Source organism: Terrapene carolina, unplaced genomic scaffold (assembly GCF_002925995.2).
Source record: "Terrapene carolina triunguis isolate 2854851 unplaced genomic scaffold, T_m_triunguis-2.0 Scaffold406, whole genome shotgun sequence".
NCBI classification, from domain to species: domain Eukaryota; kingdom Metazoa; phylum Chordata; order Testudines; family Emydidae; genus Terrapene; species Terrapene triunguis.
Window position 1 is genome coordinate 3,472,264 of NW_020664757.1, and position 22,007 is coordinate 3,494,270.

Sequence of the window (22,007 nt, forward strand, 5' to 3'; positions counted from 1 at the left end):
CAGGACTTTGTATATTCTTCATAAACAAACTGGGTCACATCAAAGATGTAACTGATCATCAGTTTCTCCTCCTAGTGGAAACAACCTGCAGAGTCCCAAACTCTGGCCAACCACTTCAGTCAAAAGCTAACAATAGACACGTCTCAGCATAAATCACAATATCCTGACAGTAATTTTAGAGTAGCTAGCTGCCAATGAATTCAAGTTCCTGTTATAGCAGCTGAAGATTGCCAGGGTTCATGAAAGCTCTAACTACAGCTCCTTTTCCCAACCCATGGCCCCTGCACTGGCCCACAAAAAGGGATGTATAGGACCGGCTCTACATTATCAGATCAACCTATACTTCAAATGATCCGACAAAGCCTGGCTATGTCAATTTGCACCAAGAATACAGCAAAAAAACCCTGCCCTAATGAAGTGCAGAATCTGGGAAATTTCAATATATCCACATGTGGATCCCCAAACCCCCCAAAAACACTAGTACTAAATAATTGTCATTACTGATATAAATATTCTTCTGCACACCAGCATAAATGTAAAGGTGTTTTTAAGAGCGGTGTGAAAAATGTTGTCCTACCCTTGTGTGTGAAATTGTAAATAAGACACAGAAGTAAACAGCAAGCTCCTTGTATCAGGAGCAAATTATTTTAACCATAAATGTAAGCAAGTTATCATATGCAAAAACAAACATAAAAATAAATCTCAGCCCAGGCTTTAAACACAGTCCTCAGAATTGGGTGTGAAGGACTGCCTTCTCACAAGGTATGTCTAAGAGACCTGCAATAAGAGACCTGAGGCATGGGTGTGGCTGGCCTGGGTCAGCGGACTTGGGCTCGTGGAGCTAAGAAATTGCAGTGTAAGCTTTTGGACGAGGGGTGAGTCTCGAAGCCTGGGCTCCAGCCCGAGCCTGAACATCTAGACTGCTAATTTTAGCCCCACAGCCCAAGCCATCTGACCCAGGCCCTGAGACTCTGTGGCACAGGTTTTTTTGCAGCGTAGACATGCCCACAGGCATTCTTCTTTCTCTGCCTCCCCAGATATTCTTTGGGTCAGATTGCGATCTTTTACACTAGTGTATATCCAGAATAACTTTGCTGACTTCAATGGAGTTTCTTTGGATTTACATCCCTGTAAATGACATATATTGGCCCTTTATAGTAGAGTTGGGCCTGAGCTGTGAAGTTTATATCTGGATGCAAGTACACACTTACCAAATCTAAAGCCTTTCTCTCAGATTCTGGAGTTCTACTGGGGGTCATCTCTGCTTTAAATTAAAAAACAAGAAGTACAGAATGAAAAAAATATAAATTTTACATACACATATTCAAAGCCCATCTTTCCTTCCTTTACTGTTGTTTTGTGTTTCCTTTCTGTGCCTGGTCTGTAAACTGCGGTACGGAGTGCAGTAGGATACTTCTCTACTGAAGAGGGCTGAGGAAGAAAAGAAAGTAGAAATACATTAATTTTAATACATATTGAATTGATGGTCAAGTAATATTTCTGAAGTCAACTGAGGAAACAACTGAAGAGCTGATTTTCAAAAGTACTAATTGATGGCCTAACTCTGCTTCCACTGAAAACTTTTTCTGAGGTAAGATTAAAAGATGTTTAAGTGTATGAAAACTTTTGTAAAGAATATTCCAGTGAATGTTTGAATTAAATCATAAATAGATTTATACAAAACATTCAAATACTTTTAGTAATAAACACTTATGTTCCCTTATTTTCATACAGAACAAAGTTTTCTCTCCCTCCTCTTTTTCATCCTCCAAAGACAGGAATAAAGGTCTTTGAACTTACAATTGAGAACAAAATATTTTGTAAAGAAATCTGGCTAATAGGCAACCCAGTGAAATCATTAAAATCAAAGAGTTGCACAGAGAGTAAAGTCAGGACAAAATATGGCCCTATGATTCAAATATTATCATATAGTAGAACCTCGCTGGCTCACACTAATGGCTGGGGGATCCAATGTGATTGAGTGGCATTTATGAATTACTGTGCAAGTGAACAAAGACAAAAGGGCCAGAATAATGCAAAATAAAATGTAATTTGTTTGACAAATGCAGTTGTTTTAATTATTTCTCATCATTTTTCAGAGCACAGCATTAAAACATATTGTAGAATATTGTGGAAAACTAATTATTAAACAAACAATGTAAATCTCTCCAAAGCATTCTGTTCAGTTTCAGTTCCGCTGGTGGGACCCCAGGCACGGGGCCGGCCGTTGGGACACCGGTGGCAGCAGAGTCCAGGGTGTGGCAGCAGCGGGACCTCCGGCTGCCGGGACCCCCGAGTGCAGGGCCGGCCAGTGGGACCCCAGCAGCAGCAGAGCCATGAGCATGGTAGCACCAGGGATCCCCTGCGGGGGGTCAGCAGCAGAGCCCTGTAAAACGTGAGGGTGCTGCAGAATCCCCACCCAGTTCCCCGGTTAACCGATAACATTTTAATCAGTGACACAGTTAGTATGGAGGTTTTTTACATGCTATTTACATATCAGCCCTGTTGGGAATTTGCAACAAAGTTAACACAGCCAGAAACTATTCCATTTTGCACTTTCCACTTTGCGGAAGCCCCATCCTTTAGGATGTCATGAAATTCTGTGGAGTGGGGAAACAGTGGCCTATAAGCCAGTGCATAAATACTTTGTACTGATGGCTCTGGTCTACAGTGGATCCCTCTAGATTTTCAGTTTGTGCTGGCTGAACTTTCTGCCTATTGTGTGTGTGAAAACCATACACATGCGCATGAACATACTCTCGAGAGCCCAAAGAAAACTTCATGAGGGGAACTGGGTCTTTCTACAAAAACCTCATTGAAACATCTTTTGATTCAATCAAACATTGCTGGGGTTTTTATTGAGGTTGAATAAACAGTACACTTATGGTGGGAATTTGAGAGACTGATTTTTGTCAACAACTTTGTTACAGTAGAAGCTTTGATGCAACCTTTTACCTGTCAATTTCTTACCAGTTAACTGGTTAAACTTTTACATCCCTAGCTGATAGAGGGATGCTGTGTATCGTTCCCCACATCTGTCCCCACCCTAATGGCAGAATCACAATCCCACAGAAATTAGTCAGGAGACTAAGAAATAAAGACAAACTGCAGTGAAAGTGGCTGAACCTCCTCTTTCTCATGGGCAGATCAGCATGGAACATTAGGGCAGGAAGTGGACCAATGTATCACTATCCCCATTTTACTTATGGAGAAATTGAGGCACAGGAGGGGGAAGTGACTTGCCTACAATCACCCAACAGGCAGTGCTAGGAACAGAAACCAGCTCTCCTGAGTCCCAATCCAGTGCCCTAGCCACTAGACCACATAGCCAAAAGGGTTTTGATATTAGAAAAAAGTAAGTTAATAGAATCGTAGAAGATGGGGGTTGGAAGAGACCTCAGGAGGTCATCTAGTCCAACCCCCTGCTCAAAACAGGACCAACCCCACCTATATCATCCTAGCCAGGGCTTTGCCAAACCAGGCCTTAAAAACCTCTAAGGATGGAGATTCCATCACCTCCCTAGGTAGTTCTACTTGGATAAATTACATATACAAATAAATACAAACGAGTTTGCACAAAAATGCTAATATAATTTCCCTCATCCAGTTTGTTTTAATCGCTTATGGTTTATGACATTCCTGAATATATAGTAAGGTAGGGTTACCATATTTGAACTTTCAAAAAAGGGGACACTCCATGGGGAGGGGGGGGATAAGCCCCGCCCCGTATCCACTCCCTCCCACTTCCCACCCCCTGACTGCCCCCCACAGAACCCCCAACCCATCCAACCCCCCTTGCTCCTTGTCCCCTGATCACCCCCTCCGGGACCCCTGCCCCTAACCGCCCCCTGGGACCCCACCCCCTATCTAAGCCTCCCTTCTCCTTGTCCCTGACTGCCCCTTCCTGAGACCCCCCCACCCTAACTGCCCCCTTAGGACCCCACCCCCTACCTGTCCCCTGACTGCCCCGACTCCTATCCACACCCCCGCCCCGACAGGCCCCCCCAGAACCCCCGCCCATCCAACCCCCCCTGCTCCCTGGCCGCCCCGACCCCTCTCCACATCCCCGCCTCCTGACACCCGCCCCATCCAACCCCCCCTTCTCCCTGTCCCCTGACTGCTCCAACCCCTCTCCACACCCCCGCAACCCCTGACCCATCCAACCCCCCCTGATCCCTGTCCCCTGACTGCCCCCCGGGACCTGCTACCCCTTCTCCAACTCCCCAGCCCCCTTACCGTGCTGCTCAGACCAGCGTGTCTGGCTCCACATGGAGCCAGAAACGCTGCCGCACTCCCCCGCGGAGCACACAGCCCCGCCCCCCCAGAGTGCTGCTGGTACGGCATGCTGAGGCTGCGGGGGAAGGGGAAGCAGGGGAGGGGCTCCGGCTGCTGGAGGCCCCAATGTGAGCGGCTCAATCTGGCCTGGCCGCTCTGTCAGCCACGCCGCACTCTGCGTTGGGAGGGAAATCCCGGACCTTTTTAGATTTTTACAAAATCCTCCCAGACTGCTATTTAAAACCCAAAAATCCAGACAATGTCCGGGATAATCCAGACGTATGGTAACCCTAAATAAGGTAAGGACCATTTATGGCAGTGGTTCTCAAACTTTCCAGACTACTGTACCCCTTTCAAGAGTCTGACTTGTCTTGCATACCCCAAGTTTAATCTTACTTAAAAACTACTTGCTTATAAAATATAAAACATAAAAATACAGAAGTGTCACAGCACACTATTACTGAAAAATTGTTTACTTTCTAATTTTTACCATATAATTATAAAATAAATCAATTGGAATATAAAGTTTGTACTTACATTTCAGTGTATAGTATATAGAGCAGTATAAACAAATCATTGTATATGTAATTTTAGTTTCTACTGACTTCGCTAGTGCTTTTTATGTAGCCTGTTGTAAAACTAGAAAAATATCTAGATATGTTGATGTACTCCATGGAAGGCCTCTGAATACCCCCAAAGGTACATGGACCCCTGGTTGAGAACCACTGATTTATGGTATGTGAACCTATAAATGTATGTCCTGCTCCAGGGACAGAAGTGGGCTAGTAAAAACCTATACATCTGTTGCAAGGCCTTTGGGGTTCAAGGGAAGAACAAGGCCAAACCAGGCCACACACAGCTAGTTCTCATGTCTATTGCAGTGTTATGGTCAGGCCTAGCAACAGTTAAGAAGTCAGGTTTCTTGGCAGAGGTGCCTTTTTCACCATGCCAATTAACCCAACAGAACATAACCTAGAAAGTTACAGACACAAACCTGAGCCTACAGGAAAATGTCTTGCCCAAATAGCTCAGATGAATATTCATCTGTTCTGGATTTTTAAGAAAAAAAAAAATCTTTTGCTTTCTAGAATGTGACAATTGTGCTTCAGAGCCTAGGTAAAGAGATCTTTGTCTTTGATCTTGTTCTCTTACAGGCCAACTAAATATAGCATTCCAGGAAGGAAAGAGACTTTGTTGTTAACCATAACCCAGAACATAGGATGTCTCTCTTTGCAATGGAGAAGCCAAGCCTTTTTTCCCCCCTTTCACTAAACACAAAAAAAACAAAAACAACACACACACCAGGGTTGAATTTGGCCCTGTATGATGGTGTATAACTACCACTTATATGCTGTCTTAGCTAACAGCTAATTCTACTTAAAATTAAGGGTAAATATCCTTAAGTCAGTCCTTTAATGTAATGTGACTATAGTTAATAAGATATTAACAACATAAGCATTTATCCCATTTTAAAAAGGAAAACACTGATCTCTCACCAGTGAACTGCTGTTTTCCTCAATGTTGACAGCTTGTTCATGCTTAATATACCTTCCTTCAACCATATGTGGTATTTCTCTATTCTCTGGTCCCAACTGGAGACGAGACACCAGTTTTGTTTTGGGCAAGGTGCTCTGCTCATCCATCTGGGTTAGGTATCTTTTGTCCTAATGATGAAAAACAGTTACCAGATATGAATCACCAAACTGTGATTATGCCTCTATTATGGTCCCATAAAGAGTTGTCCTTATTACATATACAAGGAATGCAGATATTATCCGAGTCCAGGGCTTAAAATTAGAAGTCAATCAGAAGGTTTTGCATGTATTTATTTATTAATTAATTAATTAAGGAGTTGGAACTGATAGTCCACTTTCAAAATGGCAACATAAAAACAGTTTTGAGTGGTCTTCAGGCCTTTTACTAGAAGATGTATATACTTTTACTGTAAGAAATATGAAGCAATTAAATTGTTTTCTACTATGTTAGTCATTTCTCTAAGACAAATGGGCACACATTTAATCCATTAATAATAATTTGGTAGCAGTAAGACTAGAATAAAAATGATTGCAGAAATATTTAAGGGAAAAATATAATTTCTATGATAAAAATGTATAAATAATAGCCACATTGTATATATATCACAAGCATCATATGCATTGCTTCAAGGTTGAGAAAGTTTGAAAACATTTTTTACTAAATCCAGCAATAAATAACCAGCTAAAATTTCTTCAAAACAAATAAATCAATCATTCTCCTTTTTAAACCATAACAAATACTGTAAATTAAGCCATTAAACCCAGGTACATAATAGCACAAATCCCTTTCACTTTGGAGTAACAGCAAGTCTCAATCTTAAATTGTCTAACTGCATACTAGAATACAGCCACTTCTCTACATTTCACAGACGACCCTCTCCTCTACTTCTCCCCCCCCCTCCCCATTACCTCAAAACTATAGCCCCATAAACACAGTCTCTGCAGAAACAATGACATTATATGATCTGGAGATGCTGTTCAGTGTCTCAACTCCCACTAATTTCAGAGGGAGTTGTGGGATTAACACCTAGAAAACTGAGATTAGAATTTGGCCCAATATGGCTAGCACACTGCATAGATCGAGTCAGTTATGGATCCACAGGCTGCAAATTCTATCCATCATGCAGTGTCAAGACCTACATACCAAAAGGTCAGTGAAAAGCAGATTTTTCTTCCTCAACCAATTTGGCATTTTTGTAAACCAGAGAAAGATACATAATCAGAGGAAAAATGTCTCATACTATGTGCAGTTCCTTCATCTTCAGCATTGGTCTACACTACAAACTTACATCAGTATAACTACGTCGTTCAGAGGTGTGGATTTTCCACTCCCCTGAGCAACGCAATTAACTGACCTAACAGCCGGCGTACACAGCGCTATGTCAGTAGAAGGGCTTCTCCCATCGACATAGTTACTGCCTCTCAAGGCAGGCAGTGTATTTATGGAAGTGCTACAGCGGCGCACCTATGCCACTGCAGCGTTTTAAGTGTAGACAAGTCCTCAGATGTCAGTGATTTACAGTGCCTCTTTAAAGGATTAAAATGCTATGCATTGGTGATAGGTAAGGCTATGCAGTCGGTCACAGATTCAGTGATTTTATGTGATCTCCACAACTTCAGCCCTGCAGCACCAGGGCTCCAGCTTCAATAAATCCATGAGTTATTGTTTGTTTTATTGTTAAGCTATCTTTAGATGGCTCTATTACCAGTCCTATGGACCATCCAGACCCACTTGTTTCATTTTACACATAAGATGCATTTCTCTACTTTGGGGATTTTATACACTGCATTTTCTGTAACATAAACAAACAACTATATTGTGCATGAAAAAATAATGACCTCTATACATTCTGTATTCAAAAGGCTAAGAGGCAGGCACATCAGAAGTGCAAGAGATCCTCCTGCTAATCAACAGGAGTGAGCTACATTTAGACAGCGTAGTCATTTTAAGTATAACCTTTACGTTTAGAACTATCTCAAAAAACAGTTCCAACTCTTTCTGTGGGAATGTACAGAACACCAGTCACCTATAATAATATAAAGATAGACTATATGGTCTCAATTTAGCAGGGCACTTCAGACCATGCTTAAGTCTTTGCTAAATGTTTTCTTTCACAAAGTTCTTAAAATCACATAACCTCTGAGCATTCGGTAATGTGAGTATCTCCTTAAAATGTTAGTAAAATCATTCACCAGTAGGTAAGCATCAGGTCTATACTAAGTGAACAGATGAGGGTCAAGTACTCATCTGGAGAAAATGCTCCTTCAGGAGAGCAAAATTCAACCTACCTCCTAACATTCTGAAGGGATTAATCTGTGAATTGTTTCCACTCAAAGAAAAAAAAACTTTTGTGAATGCATGGATTTGTCAACACACAGACTTGCACCATTTTAGATAAACCAATGCAAATTTTATGTTGACATGCTTAGGCCCTAACCCTCCAAACTCAGACTTATATCAATTCAGTTAGAGAAGCAAGCTAAACAAACTTCAGCCAACTTTAAATAGACATAGGAGTGTTCACAAACTTACAACAATTTCACAAAGTTCCTTTAAGAATTATTCCTTTAATTAAAACAGAGCAAATCTGTATGAAGATCAGGCCAGTGGTTAGGGTACATCTTGATGACGGGCAGCTAGAAATCTGTTTGAGCAATTACAAGGCATCTACAGTTTTTGATGAATTGTAAAGGACCATTAACTTATAAAAGGTGCTTTATGGCCACAATAAATAATCACTACTTTGAAAAAGGTTTGGCCACCACTGTTTTAAAGGAGCCCAGTCTCCATCTCCCCCACCCATCCCCCTTTTACAGGCCCTAAGTAAGCTACTGTGGACTTCAAGGTTAACTGAACAAAGTCAAGAGTTGACCCAAGTTGACTCACTGATTGTATTGGAGGAAAGTCTCCTCCAGACTAACAAATTGCAATTTTAAAAGTCCAGCGCTTTCCCGGGGGGTTTCGGGACTGCGCAGAGTGACGCCACGTTTACCCTGCCCCTGACAAGTGACGCCAGCGATCTAGCCAAGCTCACACACGAGCGGCTACAGTCTGTGTCCCTCAGGCGTCAGCGGGCCCGCGCTCTTTTGCAACCGCCTCCCGGCTGGGCCCCGCGTACCCGCGACGGGGGGACCCAGCCAGGACAGGCAGCGCAGACTGTCTTCGGCAGTCCCAGCCATACGCCGCGACCCGCACGGAGGCTCGCCCCGGCCCCGCTATTTCTGCGCGGTTTCCCCGCTCTCTCCTGTCCCGAGACCTGCTGCCTGCCTGGTATTCCCGCTGCGCCCCACGCCGAGAGAGAGGAGCTCGCCCAGCTTCCCCCACACCCCTGACTATGCAACTTTCTCCCCGCAAACACCTCCCCTTGGTCCCGACCCCCGGTGGAGAGGGTCTCCGTTCCCCTACTCGCCTCACCCCACGGGAGGCTCTTCCCCCCCACCCAACTGGAGAGGCGCCTCCCTGCCCCGCCCTGACGGGCTCACCATGTTCCCCTCAGGTTCGCTCCTGCTGGGCGGCAGGTGGGACAGTTATCCCAACGAATGCCCGGACCACGCGCCAACCTCCTCAGTCGGGCGCGTGCGCTGCATCCCCGTTGCAGAGTCGCACTGCGGCCGCCAGGGGCCAGTGTGGCTGCGCGTAGGCTAAGCCTAAAAAGCGCTGGGGGCGGAGGCGTTCACTGCGCCCACCATACCGGCTGCTCCCACTGCAGCGAGCCCATCTTCTCCCAGCCGCTGGCAGTTAAGGCTATGGGCGCACTGCCTCCTAGGCCTTCCACCACTCCACTCAGGGAACCTGATGCCACGTTTTCTGCCTATAAACCAGTTTCCAATCCATCATAGTGCTTAACTCCCACTCTTTGACTACTTCCTTTCCCTGAGAGCTCCAGCTTAGGGCTGGTCCACACTGGGGCGGGGGATTGATATAGGAAACGCAACTTCAGCTACGAGAATAGCGTAACTGAAGTCGACGTTTCCTATATCGAACTAAAAGTACCTACTTCGGGTCCACGCGGCGCAGGCAGGCTCCCCCGTTGACAGCGCTTCCTCCTCTCGGCGAGCAGGAGTTCCGCAGTCGACGGGGGAGCGCTTCTGGGATCGATCTATCGCGTCCAGATGAGACGCGATAAATCGATCCCAGAAGATCGATCTCTACCCGCCGAATTAGGCGGGTAGTGTGGACCAGCCCTTAGACTGTAAACTCGTTGTAGCAGACAGTTTTCTCCTATGTGTACACAGCACCTGGCACCGTAGGGTCTCACTGAGGACTTTGGCACATCTGAAATACAAATAATAATTACTAAGATTTTCAAAAGTCTCATGATTTTTGGGGTGCACTTTGAGACATTGTAAGGAAACAATGTTCAGAAGTTTGGAGCTCTCAGGATTTTATTAAAAATCAGACCTCTTTAAGACACATCAAATTGGGCACCGGAAAATCAATAATCACTTTTGAAAATCTTGGACAACACTGTGAAATGAGAAACTTTCTCAAAGGATTTTTATAAGTCAAAATAAATCATGTACACCTGTATTCCTTCATCTACTATTGTACTGACAATGAAATATTCAATTAGACTAGAGAGAGGTGACTTTCCTGGATAGAAGCTGTGGTGGTTTGTCCCTATCATGTTAACATACGTGATTTTTCATGATCATTTCTACCAATTTCTCTGCTGAGGCTCATTAGTGTAGAATTCCAAGAATCACTAGTAGAACCTTTTTAAAAAGGATAGCTACATTTGGTACCCTCTAGTTTAATAGTGGCCTTTTAAAAGGCCACCTATTTTTGTTAGCAGCTCAGCACTTTGTTCTTAAGTTTCTCTGGAACTCTTGAATGAAAACTAGTGATCCTGCTACCTTATTGTTATTTCATTTATTGGTTTGTTCCAGCACTAATTCTTCTGACATCTTAAGCTTTGACAGCACTTTATTTTTACTATCATCTCTTTTAAAGTATTTCCCCTCCCCTTCCTCAACATCCTCTCTGTGTTGAAGAGAGGTGTAAAGGAGAGCATGTAGCTTTTTTGCACTGTCCTTACCCTCCTTAATTATGCTCTTTACTACAGGGTAGACTAACAGATCCACCACTTGTCTCATAGACTTTCTACTTCTGATATTCTTAAATAATTTGTTTTTATAGCTTTGGTTTTTTGCACTTTGAATTCTCTCTTAGCCCTTCTAATTTCCATTTCACATGATATTTATTATTCTAGTTATTATTTATATGTTCCTATCTAATGAATTAAATTGGACAGTTTTCCCATTTTTCAAAGGTATCTTTTTAGTTTAAATAAGCTCTAGAACCTTCCTATTTAACTATGCTGTTTTCTCTTGCCTTCCTGCTTACATTTTATTTTGCAGGCAACTATATTTGCTGTATATATCGATGCCTTAAGTAGCCTGCATATAAAATAAAGTGCTGTCAGAGCTTAAGATGTCAGAAGAATTGGTACTGGAACAAACCGATAAATGAAATAACAATAAGGTGATCTTCTCACTTTAGATACAAGGGGCTTTTTGACTAGCTACCTCTTTAAAAAAAAAAAGGTTAGTGACACAATGCTGACTTTTGGTAAATGTTGAATTTAATTATTGTATAGTCACTTTTTACTTAGTGGATCAACTATAGCTACAACTTGAACCAACTTTTTGTTATTACTTTCTACCTAGTTTCCACAGGACAATATTTTAAAAGTTCTTCACAGTTTCAGCAAATGAGTCAGACTTAGAGATTGTAAGACACACTGTAAATAAGGCTTTCACGATTTCATTGGAAGTTTCAAAAGACATGAAAGCAAATTGCTTACACGATAATGTAGTCACATATATTTATTGCACTTCAGCCAAAGAATTTTTAAAAGGTCAATGCTATTTAATATTTCAAAAACTGGCTTCCTAACCAATATGTTCAAATCAGACTGGTTAAAAGTTATCTTGGTCACCTCGGTGTATAGTTTATGTCCTCTGACTAGTTACTCAAACTGTAGACTTCTTTCATAATTAAAAAAGAACTAAAACTGTATATTTTAAGAGTATCTTATCTAAATTTCCAGACTCTGCTGAAAACCTGAAAGAAAATAAGTCTCCTCAGATCTGGTTAATCCATACTTGGTTTATCCTCATGCGGGTATCCCAAAGATTTAAATAGTGACTAATCTTTGATTTGTTAATCTGAAATGCTTAAATCCAAATAAAATATGAAGTTTGCAGAGACATTCATATTAAAAACAGGTCTGACTGGATGAAATCGAGAACAAATGTCACATTAAGGAGTGGGATCTCATTTGATATGCCACCTAAAACCTCAGTTAACTAGAACATAAGAATGGCCATACTAGGTCAAACCAAAGGTCCAGCTAGCCCAGTATCCTGTCTTCTGACAGTGGCCAATACCAGGTGCCCCAGAAGGAATGAACAGAACAGGTAATCATCAAGTGATCCATCCCCTGTCGCCCATCCCCTGTCGCCCATTCCCAGCTTCTGGCAAACAGAAGCTAGGGATACCATCCCTGCCCATCCTGGCTAATAGCCATTGATAGACCTATCCTCCATGAATTTCTAGTTCTTTTTTGAACCCTGTTATAATCTTGGCCTTCACAACATCCTCTGGCAAGGAGCTTCACAGATTGACTACACGTTGTGTGAAAAAATACTTTCTTTTGTTTGTTTTAAATCTGCTGCCTATTCATTTCATTTGGTGGCCCCTAGTTCTTGTGTTATGAGGAGGAGTAAATAACACTTCCTTATTTACTTTCTCCACACCAGTCATGATTTTATAGCTCGCTATCATATCCCCCTTAGTTGTCTCTTTTCCAAGGTCAAAAGTTGCAGTCTTATTAATATCTCCTCATATGGCAGCCATTCCATACCCCTAATCATTTCTGTTGCCCTTTTCTGAACCTTTTCCAAGTCCAATATATCTTTTTTTTTTGAGATGGGGCGACCACATCTGCACCCAGTATTCAAGATGTGGGCATATCATGTATTTATATAGAAGCAATATGATATTTTCTGTCTTATTATCTATCCCTTTCTTAATGATTCCCAACATTCTGTTCGCTTTTTTGACTGCCGCTGCACATTGAGTGGATGTTTTCAGAGAACTATCCACAATGACTCCAAGATCTCTTTCTTGAGTGGTCACTAATAATTTAGACCCCAACATTTTATACACATCTATTTTCCCATTGGTGCACAAAACTACAATTAAAGCTACTGGGAGTTACCATCAAACAGTTGAGAGAACAGTCCCATTAGAATTTTTTAAAGTTACATGGAAATAGTTATTTTTCCACTGTTAAACTGCATGTCTTTAAATTTGTATTTGGGGATCTTTTAATATTTGGTTTAAGTAAAGTTAATGTGAAAGAGTTGTGACTGATACTCCCAGAGAGCAATGGCAGACCCTCCTAGTTGTGCTGAGATAGGGTGAGTTAGTATGTGACACAAATTATCCACAACATGACAGTCAATATGGATTCCAACATACACACACACCAAAAGTCACTATTAACCCAACATAAAAATCAGTTAAAAAAATTCCTACTTATCAGGATGCAACAAAAATTTTTAATATGCAGTTCTAAGTAAAGGTTTGCAAGACCCAAAATAAATTTTGCACAAAATTTGGTTTTGTTTGTGTTTGAATTTGAAATTAAATTAATTTAATTTAAATGTAGTTTTGGATTTCATTATAAGTTTGCATACTGCTAGTTAAATATTACTACAGATATATGTTATTGATGGATGTGTTTTTCTTGCATTGAAAAGTTAATGGTGTGGCTTTCATAGTAAGGTAAATGAAAAACAGTGCAAAGCTAGTTTGAAACTGCCCTGGTCTAAGTCACGCAAGGCAACCAAAGCAAAAGTATCTGAGGGAACATTTCTAAAATATGTCCTCTTCAAACTCGATGAAGTAAACATGGAAGCACTCAAGACAACTGGGGAATCATAACACTCATGATGTGACTGTCTGCTTCACCTGATTCATGAATATTTCAAGCAACATCTATGCTTATCTACTACAAATGAGCTCCAAAACATATTGTTTATTAACTTCTAATCTAGACATTGCCATTTTCCAGATTCCCAGCCATTGAATGCTTACAAAGATGTGCGTATATATTGCATGTGCACAGTCTGAAAGGGCTAATTCTGAGAAGCTTTGTAAGGGTACATCTACACTGCATTTTAAAACCTGCAGCAACAAATTTCAGAGCCCGGGTGTCACGGACTCACAGATCGTGCCCACTCTTGGCCCCGTGCGGTCCGTGGGGGGTGCCCCTTTCAGTGAGACAGCCCTTCTCAGGGGTCCACTCTCTCTCGGGGTTGGCACCTCCACCTCTCGGGGTTGGAACCGTATCAAAAGCTTTGCTAAAGTCAAGGAATAACACAGCCACTGCTTTCCCCTCATCCACAGAGCCAGTTATCTCATCATAGAAGGCAATTAGGTTAGTCAAAGTCTGAAGTCCAGGGTCCGTATTCTGCTGCTCTCCTTTCTTCCTTGTGTCAGGATCCTGAATTTGACCATCTCATGGTCACTGCCTCCCAGGTTTCCATCGACTTTTGCTTCCCCTACTAATTCTTCCCGGATTGTGAGCAGCAGGTCAAGAACATATCCAGTTCCTTAAGCCTTTCCTCATATGGTTTGCATTCCATCCCTTTGATCATGGTTGTCTCTCACCCCTGGATCTTTTACAGTTTGTCTACATCCTTTCTATATAGCGGTGACCAAAATTGGACACGGTACTCCAGCTGAGGCCTAACCAACACTGAGTAGAGCAGTACTATCACTGGAGCCCTGCATGGATACCTCTGCCCCAGCCCTGCCCCCAGGCTCTCCGCCTAGGGCAGGTGGAGAATCCGTGCCGCGGTTCCTCACAGGTGCTGGCCTGCTCTTACCACATCTGCAGAAATGGTCCATAGATATAACGTGGATACCCACGGATTTGCAGGGCTCCAATTATCACCCCCCATGACTTGCATTATATGCTTCTGTTTAAGTAACCCAAAATTGCATTTGCTTTTTTTTGCAACAGCATCACATTGACGACTCATGTTGAGGTTTTGATCCACCACAACTCCCAGATCCTTCTCAGCAGTGCTGCCAAGCCAGTTTTCCCTCATTCTGTATTTGTGCATATAGTTTTTCTTCCTTAAGTGTACACCTTACATTTGTCTTTGTTGAATTTCATTTTGCTGTCTATAGCCCAGTTCTCTAGTTTAGCAGCAGGCATATTAATCCCACAGTCCTGATCAAATTCCATTTTGGGTAATGAATGTGTCTGTGCAAAATTTTGTATCAAAATACATATGAAACTTGCCTTGTAGAGGGTTTCTACATGAACCACAAAGGAGACTTGGACTGATCCAGGAACTGTCTTTCCCTATCTACCAGGGCACTATTTATTTTTAAATTGTATTTATCTAGTGTACTGGATTAATGAATAGGAATAACTATTTAATAAAAAAAACCACTAGGTCTACCTTGGGCCACTAACGATTCTTACTAAATTGTTATTTATTTTACAGTAATGTCTAGGGTCCCCAGTCATGGATCAGGGCCCTACGATGCTGCACAAACACAGAGATGCTCCCTGCCCCAAAGAGCTTAAAATCTAAATGTAAGATGAGAGAGAACAGGTGAGGGCAAAAGCACAAGGTAACAATGAGATAAAAATGGTCAGCATGAAAACCAGTGGACACAAGCAGCCTATTATCTAGTGTTTTGGAGGTATCACTGCAGAGGAGACTTTTACAAAGAGATTTGAAGGAGGACAAAAAGGTGGCTTTGCAGATGTTAAATTGTTCATAAAAGAGAGCAAACATTAAGATATTTCTGTAAATATTGATAATTTTTCCCATTGTGGGCTATGACAAATATTTTTGCTCAAAAGACTGTAATTCAGTAATAAACGAGAACGGAAGAATGATTTATTATACAGTATAATCAGTAAGAAACTGATTCCAAATGACAGAGTGAAATTACAGCAATTAGCCATCTGAAGCAATATTTCCTAAGCAAATAAGATTACTAGTGCAGTCAGTATAAAGACACAGTAACTGAGATTTATAAGCATGCCGCCGCATTCAAGAAACTGCAAATCCCAAGGGGAAGTCAAGAATCACATAAAATCAATAGATATGGACTCTGAAAAAACCTCTTAACTTTTGTGATCCAGCTACTGCAGGAACAGGAGTAGGAAAATGTTTAGAGTTACTTACACACTGTTAATATTCATGGAAAAGGACTATCTTGAGTTGAATAAAACTCTGAGGTATTGTCCCATTTTAAATTAAAGTGACTTGGAATAACCAAATCACATGCTTAGAAATTGCATTCACAGCGGCAAAAAGTGTTAAAAGTCAGAGAATTTGGGTTATAGACATAATTAAGGCAATAATCCAGGCCTTCCCAAGATAAATTAAGAGGCCAAAGGTCAAGTAACTTATTCTGATGAAGGAATCATATTACTTTGCTATTAAGGAAAGGAGTTGGCTCATCTTGTTTAGAGCTGTGCTGAAATACCATCTTTACTTGAGTTTGGTGTATGGTAGGTACTGCAGCTCCCATCCCATGGGGCTTGGCCTAGCTCCCTGCTCCAGGCTTTGCAACCTGGTACACAGGGTTGCAGCATGCCATAGGTTTGGCTCAACCACCACTAAGTCACACTGTGATGAATTTGAATGAGTGGTGTTGCGATCTGGTGAATGGTGTTGCAGCATCATTCACTCAAATTTGGTCCACCCACTGCTCTGTCATCACGACAGAGGGATGGCTGGGTCAATCCTGAGCTACGCTGCGACCGTGTGCACCAGGTCACAATGCCTGGAGAGGGGAGCCAGGCTCAGCTCTGTAGGACAGGAGCCTTTGTTGAGGAGTGAGTGTGCGGCGGTCTCACTCTGCAAAACCCATTCCCCCCACACACCCCAGGACAGAACAAAAACAAAAAATATACAAAATACAGAGAATGTCATGGGGCTCTAACTATAATTGTAGGAGATAAGATGGTAAATAAGTTTTTCTATTTTACTAGTTTATTATATTGTGGATAGTCAATTTCACTGTTTCTACAGTTCCCCTCTTATTCCTGTGTTTCCTTCCCATGGCAACAAGAGGGGAAAACATTTAATTGGAAGGTCCAGTATCTGAAATTACTTTTAACCTAACTTTTAAAATTGACTAGACTTTCAAGTTGACTCTACTCAGTTAGCAAGGTAATTCATAATTCAGCAAAGGGCTTAATACATGCTTAACTTTAGCACAAGTGCCCATTCCATCCCAACTCAAAGCACTTAAACTGAATAGAGACTTTAAGGTGTTATTGCTAACAGACAATTATGTTTATTAACATACAGTTTTAATTATAACAGTCCCTTTGTTTCTGATAGCCATTTAAAGAATAAAAGTTTATACATGTAATAACCCAATCATTATAGTGAAGGTGTCACGGAGTCACCGGGCAATGCTCTGGAACTACTACATATGAAGCCAGTCAGGACTCTGGGGGAGCATGCCTCCTCTCTCTGAGCATAGTGTCACCAGGGCAAGAAGCTTACACAGCTTCGACCTTCCTGGGTCTGACCTCGGCGCATTGAGCATCCCCTTCCTCACCTTGCACTTTCCGCAGTGAGTGTGCCCGGGTGGGGCTTCTGGGGAAGCCAAAGGGCCCTGCACCCCAACTCCGCAGTCAGCAGTGACTCAGCCAGCTAATAAAACAGAAGGTTTATTAGTCGACAGGAATACGGCACAGAACAGAACTTGTTAGCTCAGAAAACAGTGACTTTCAGCCAAGTCCATCTTGGGGAGTCCTGGGCCAGATGCCCTGGACTCCCGCTCTTCCAGTCCCCCCCAAACAGACTGCCAGCTTCCAGCAACCCAACCTCAGATACCCCCGTTGCTCCTCCTCCTTGTCTTTGGCTTGGTTCCCGGGCAAAGAATCACCTGGTCGTCACCTGGTTGCATGCCCCTCGTGGGTCTCAGGTTACGAAGGGCACCAGCCACAACATACGTGCAGGCAGCTGGAGCAGCCTCACTGCCCCAGAGGGTCCCAGCCAAAGTCACATACCCCTATTCCCACTACCGAGGTATTGGTACAGCACACAGGGAAACTGAGGCACACATAGTATTCATGCAAAACAGTAAAACTCAGGCTCAACAGGAAGACTCACATACAACATAAGGGAAAATCCCCACTTCGTCACAGAAGGGTTGCAGACCAAACGGGATGAACAAGCATCTCCAATAAGTTAAGGGAAATCTTATAAAGAATGGCAGAAGGGATGGATCATCAAGGAAAGCTCTCCCTTGGAGGTCAGAAAGGGTAGGGGAAAAGTGAGAACTGTCACAAGCCAAGCAGAGGAAATTAAAACTGATAGTAAAAGGGTTCTTTAGCCATATAAATAAAAAAAAAGAAAGAAATAGGATTGCTAAACACTGATGATGGGGGTGTAGATTAAAGATAATCTAGGTTTGGCTCAACACCTATACAAATACTTTGCCTCGGTTTTTAATAAGGGTAATAAAGCATTTGGGGGCAGGGTGCGTAATGGGAATGAGAATACGGAAGTAGAAATTACCAAAACCCACGTGGAAGCCAAACTCAAACAGCTTAATAGGACTGTAATGGGGTATACTCCCCCCACTGGCCCTGCAAGAGCTGAATTGGGCCAAGTGGGCCCAATCAGTTTGCACTCTGGGAGAATTAAGCCTGGGAGGAAAGTCATCATTAGGGGAAGCTAGTCATCTGTGTGGGTACAGACAGGGCTTATACAAAAACAGGAAATTGGAAGCAGAGGAAGATGTAGGGAGGTAGTTGTGATGGGTTGGATCACAGAAACTCCCTTGGGAACTGCCAACCGATGTGCCAAGACTACGTCTGCCCCTGCTTTCCCTGCCAGCCTTGGGAGCAGTCAGGGGGACAGGGAGCAGGGGGGTTGGATAGGCGTGGGAGTCCTCGGGGGCCTGTCAAGGGGTGGGGGTGTGGGTAGGGGCAGTCAGGGGACAAGGAGCGGGGGGGTTGGATGGGTCGGGGAGATCTGAGGGGGGCAGTCAGGGGGCGGGAAGTGGGAGGGGTCGGATGGGGGCGGGGGCCAAGCTGTTTGGGAAGGCACAGCCTTCCCTACCCAGCCCTCAATACAGTTTTGCAACCCCAATGTGGCCCTTGGGCCAAAAAGTTTGCCCACCCCTGCTTTAAACCATATGTCATTCATAAGTGTTCTAGCAAGTTTTGGGGTTCCAGGTCCCCGGGTGCCTGAAAACAGGTTGGGGTGTAGTATTGTTAACAGAATGCAGACAGGAATATCTGTTAAAGTGTAGGTGTCTTGGCATTTAGCCACCAATGCCATGAGGCAGTGTGTCTCAGTTTCCCCTTCTACACTGCAGCATGGGCCTGTTATGCTTTTGTTGTTGTGCCAAGCTTCCAGTCTGTTTACAGGTATAATCTGAAAAGTAACATGCTTGTGGGGCTGTCTTGTCACCATCCCTAGCATGTACAAAAGTTTTATCCATAAATCAGGTATGTCCCACCTCTTTAAAGGGTTTACCACTAGTATTAACTCCTTTGTTTTAACCCATAGATGAATTAGCAAAAGACAAAAGATTAACAGGAAATCTACAGTGGACAGGCTCTGTTCACATGATTTAGCTTGTTTAGTGTCTACTGCATTTGTGCACCCTGGAAGGCACTCTGATGCAGATTCTTCTGTCTCTTTGGAGAAGGCTTTTAATTCAGGCATGTGTTTGAGGCTTTGGCAAGGAGAGGGTGTACTGCAACCATGCCTGCCCTCGGCCCCTCCCTCTGTAATTTCTCTGGGCTGGACCCCACTCCCTTGTGAAGTTTTACCCATGCAGATTTTTTCCCTCCTGCCTTGAAGAGACAGTTTTATCTCTTACAAGCATAGCAAGAACAACATCTTTCAATTGAGTGCTCTGGACTCCTTTGGACACCCCACTTTCCGTTCCCAAAAGGTTAGCAGTGGGGGCACTCCCTTCCAGGAGATCTGACCCCCAGTTCTCCCTTAAAACCTGATCCACAGGAGAAGGGTCTGGCATTTTAAATGCAGACTTTTCACCCTCCTCCTGGGAAAGATCCCCCCTACAAAAGGTGGGCAGACTCTCTGGCCCCCCCTCATCTTCTGTCTGCACTTCCCTCTCTGGGCTTCCCTCTGGGTCAGACATTCCTGTCCAGCTGTGGGCTCACAGCTACCAGCTATGACAGACCCTTCACTGGCCAGCAAAATTCCCCCCTTTTCAGTGAGGTTGGGCTTGCTTCCAGCTATAGAGTCCTTGGGGTCTGTTCCCACCGCAGCGGTCACCAGGACCCCAACTTCCACCTTTGGGACACACATCTCTGTGCACCTCAGGGCAGGCCCTGCCCCCTGCTGACCTGCAACTTCCTGGGAGTCAGCAGCTGGGGTGGCCCCCCCTGCTACAAGGTGGATCATTCCCCTCCCCTGGGGCGATGATTACGGGACAGGAGCTGGCTTCATCCAGCCCCTCCCTCTTGAACTTGCCTTGAGCCCTGGGGCTACAGGAACTGGCTACAACCATCTCTGCCCCCAGAGCTGCATTCTTTACTGCTACAGAGGAATCTAAGAGACACCCTCCTATTCCCCCAGCAGTCCATGTGACTTTACACCCCCCCACCCTGGGGCTTTTAGCACAAGATTCCTGCTCACTACTAACCAACCCTGGGACAGATTCTGCCACATTAAAGAAATAATTTCCCAGTAGAAATGGTGCAAAATTGTGTGTGCCATCGTTGCAACAGTCAGTTCAGCCTGAAAACCACTAGTTAGCATGTGTATTTTAGCTAAAGGTGCAAGGACTTTGTAAACCCCCACCACCAACTCCAATTCTGCCAGTTTCCCTGGCAATAAATCCTTCTCCTGGATCAGGTCCCTCCTGACCACAGAAATCTCAGCACCTGTGTCCCTCAATCCAAGAAGCACTTTACCACTGATTTTAACAGCATGCATATGCTCACTACTTGGTTGTGTAGAAGCAAGCTTTACAAATCCTGTGTGGAAAGAGGCCGCAGCCTGGCTCTGAGAAGCAGCAGCTTCATGTGTTACTTGCTGCCTATTTCCACTCAGCAAGGGACACTTATTCCTCAGGTGCTCAGTGGACTTACAATGATAGCACCTCTTGGGCTCCTCTGCCTGTACAGGAAATTTGGGACGAGTAACAGAGGAATGGGGAGGTGAACGCCCAGCCTCCTTTTTTCCAGGGGTAAAACGGTGATTCTGCTTTCCCCCAACCCTGTACCCCTCTGCCAGTGGTTTATGTTTAATTGCAGCCTGTGCTTGCTCATAAGAGTCTGCAAACCCAGCTAATTCACCCACTACATTTACCTTTTTGTCCCACAAATACTATTTTACATCATCACTGCACATATTCAGGAATTGTTCCTGAGCAACCAAATCACACATTCCTTCAAAGCTTGTAATGCCTTTTCGCCTCACCCACTTATCTACCAAATTTCTCATTTCATTTACATAAGCCACATTACTCAATCCAGATCCCCTCTTAAGACTCCTGAATTTAACCCTGTAGGTTTCAGGTGTAACCTGAAACTGTTTCAAAACCAGTTCCTTAAATTTGCCATAGTTTGAAGCGTCATCAATAGGCATCTTATTGCATATGTCCAGAGCTCTGCCAGTCAATTTTGCTATCAATGTGGTCATCTTTTGATCCTCAGGGATCACATGGAGGAATCTCTCAAAGGTGATGAAATATTCGGCAATATCACTGGATTCATCATACTGTGGACATAGTCGCTTCCATTTGTGGATTTTTGGGGAAGTGGAGCCAGCAGCTGAAGGGTTGTGTCTCTTCAACTCCATAATAGCCAGTTCATGCTTCTGGGCCTCAATCTGGGCCTCCATAGCTCTCTTGTGGGCAGCCTCCTCCCTCTCCATCAGTCTTTTATGTTAGTTTTCTTTCTCTTTTGCTTCCAGTCTAGCCAGCTCTAGTTTAGTTGCTGCTTCACTGGTAGTCATTTTCCAGCTGTCTTGTGCTGGGCCACACCCCCTCTGCAGTTCACTGAAACTGGGATGCACTCAGCTCAGGGGCTTGTTAGTTAACAGAGACTTTCCCAGTGTTCAGCCTTTCTGGGCAATTTGCAAAGTATGCAGCACTAGCTTCTTCTGATCTTCACTCTTACTTATTTTGCTTCCTTTTCTGTCCCTACTTAC

At 43.5% G+C, this 22,007-nt stretch overlaps 1 protein-coding gene across 1 annotated transcript in view; it reads right to left on the reverse strand.

Moving 5' to 3' along the window:
• LOC113407804 overlaps window positions 1–22,007 on the reverse strand; it is a 99,555-nt gene that overhangs the window by 15,709 nt on the left and 61,839 nt on the right. Inside the window, 2 exon segments of the mRNA XM_029912982.1 lie at window positions 1,319–1,431; window positions 5,772–5,939. Coding sequence (XP_029768842.1) covers window positions 1,319–1,431; window positions 5,772–5,939 — 281 coding nt within the window.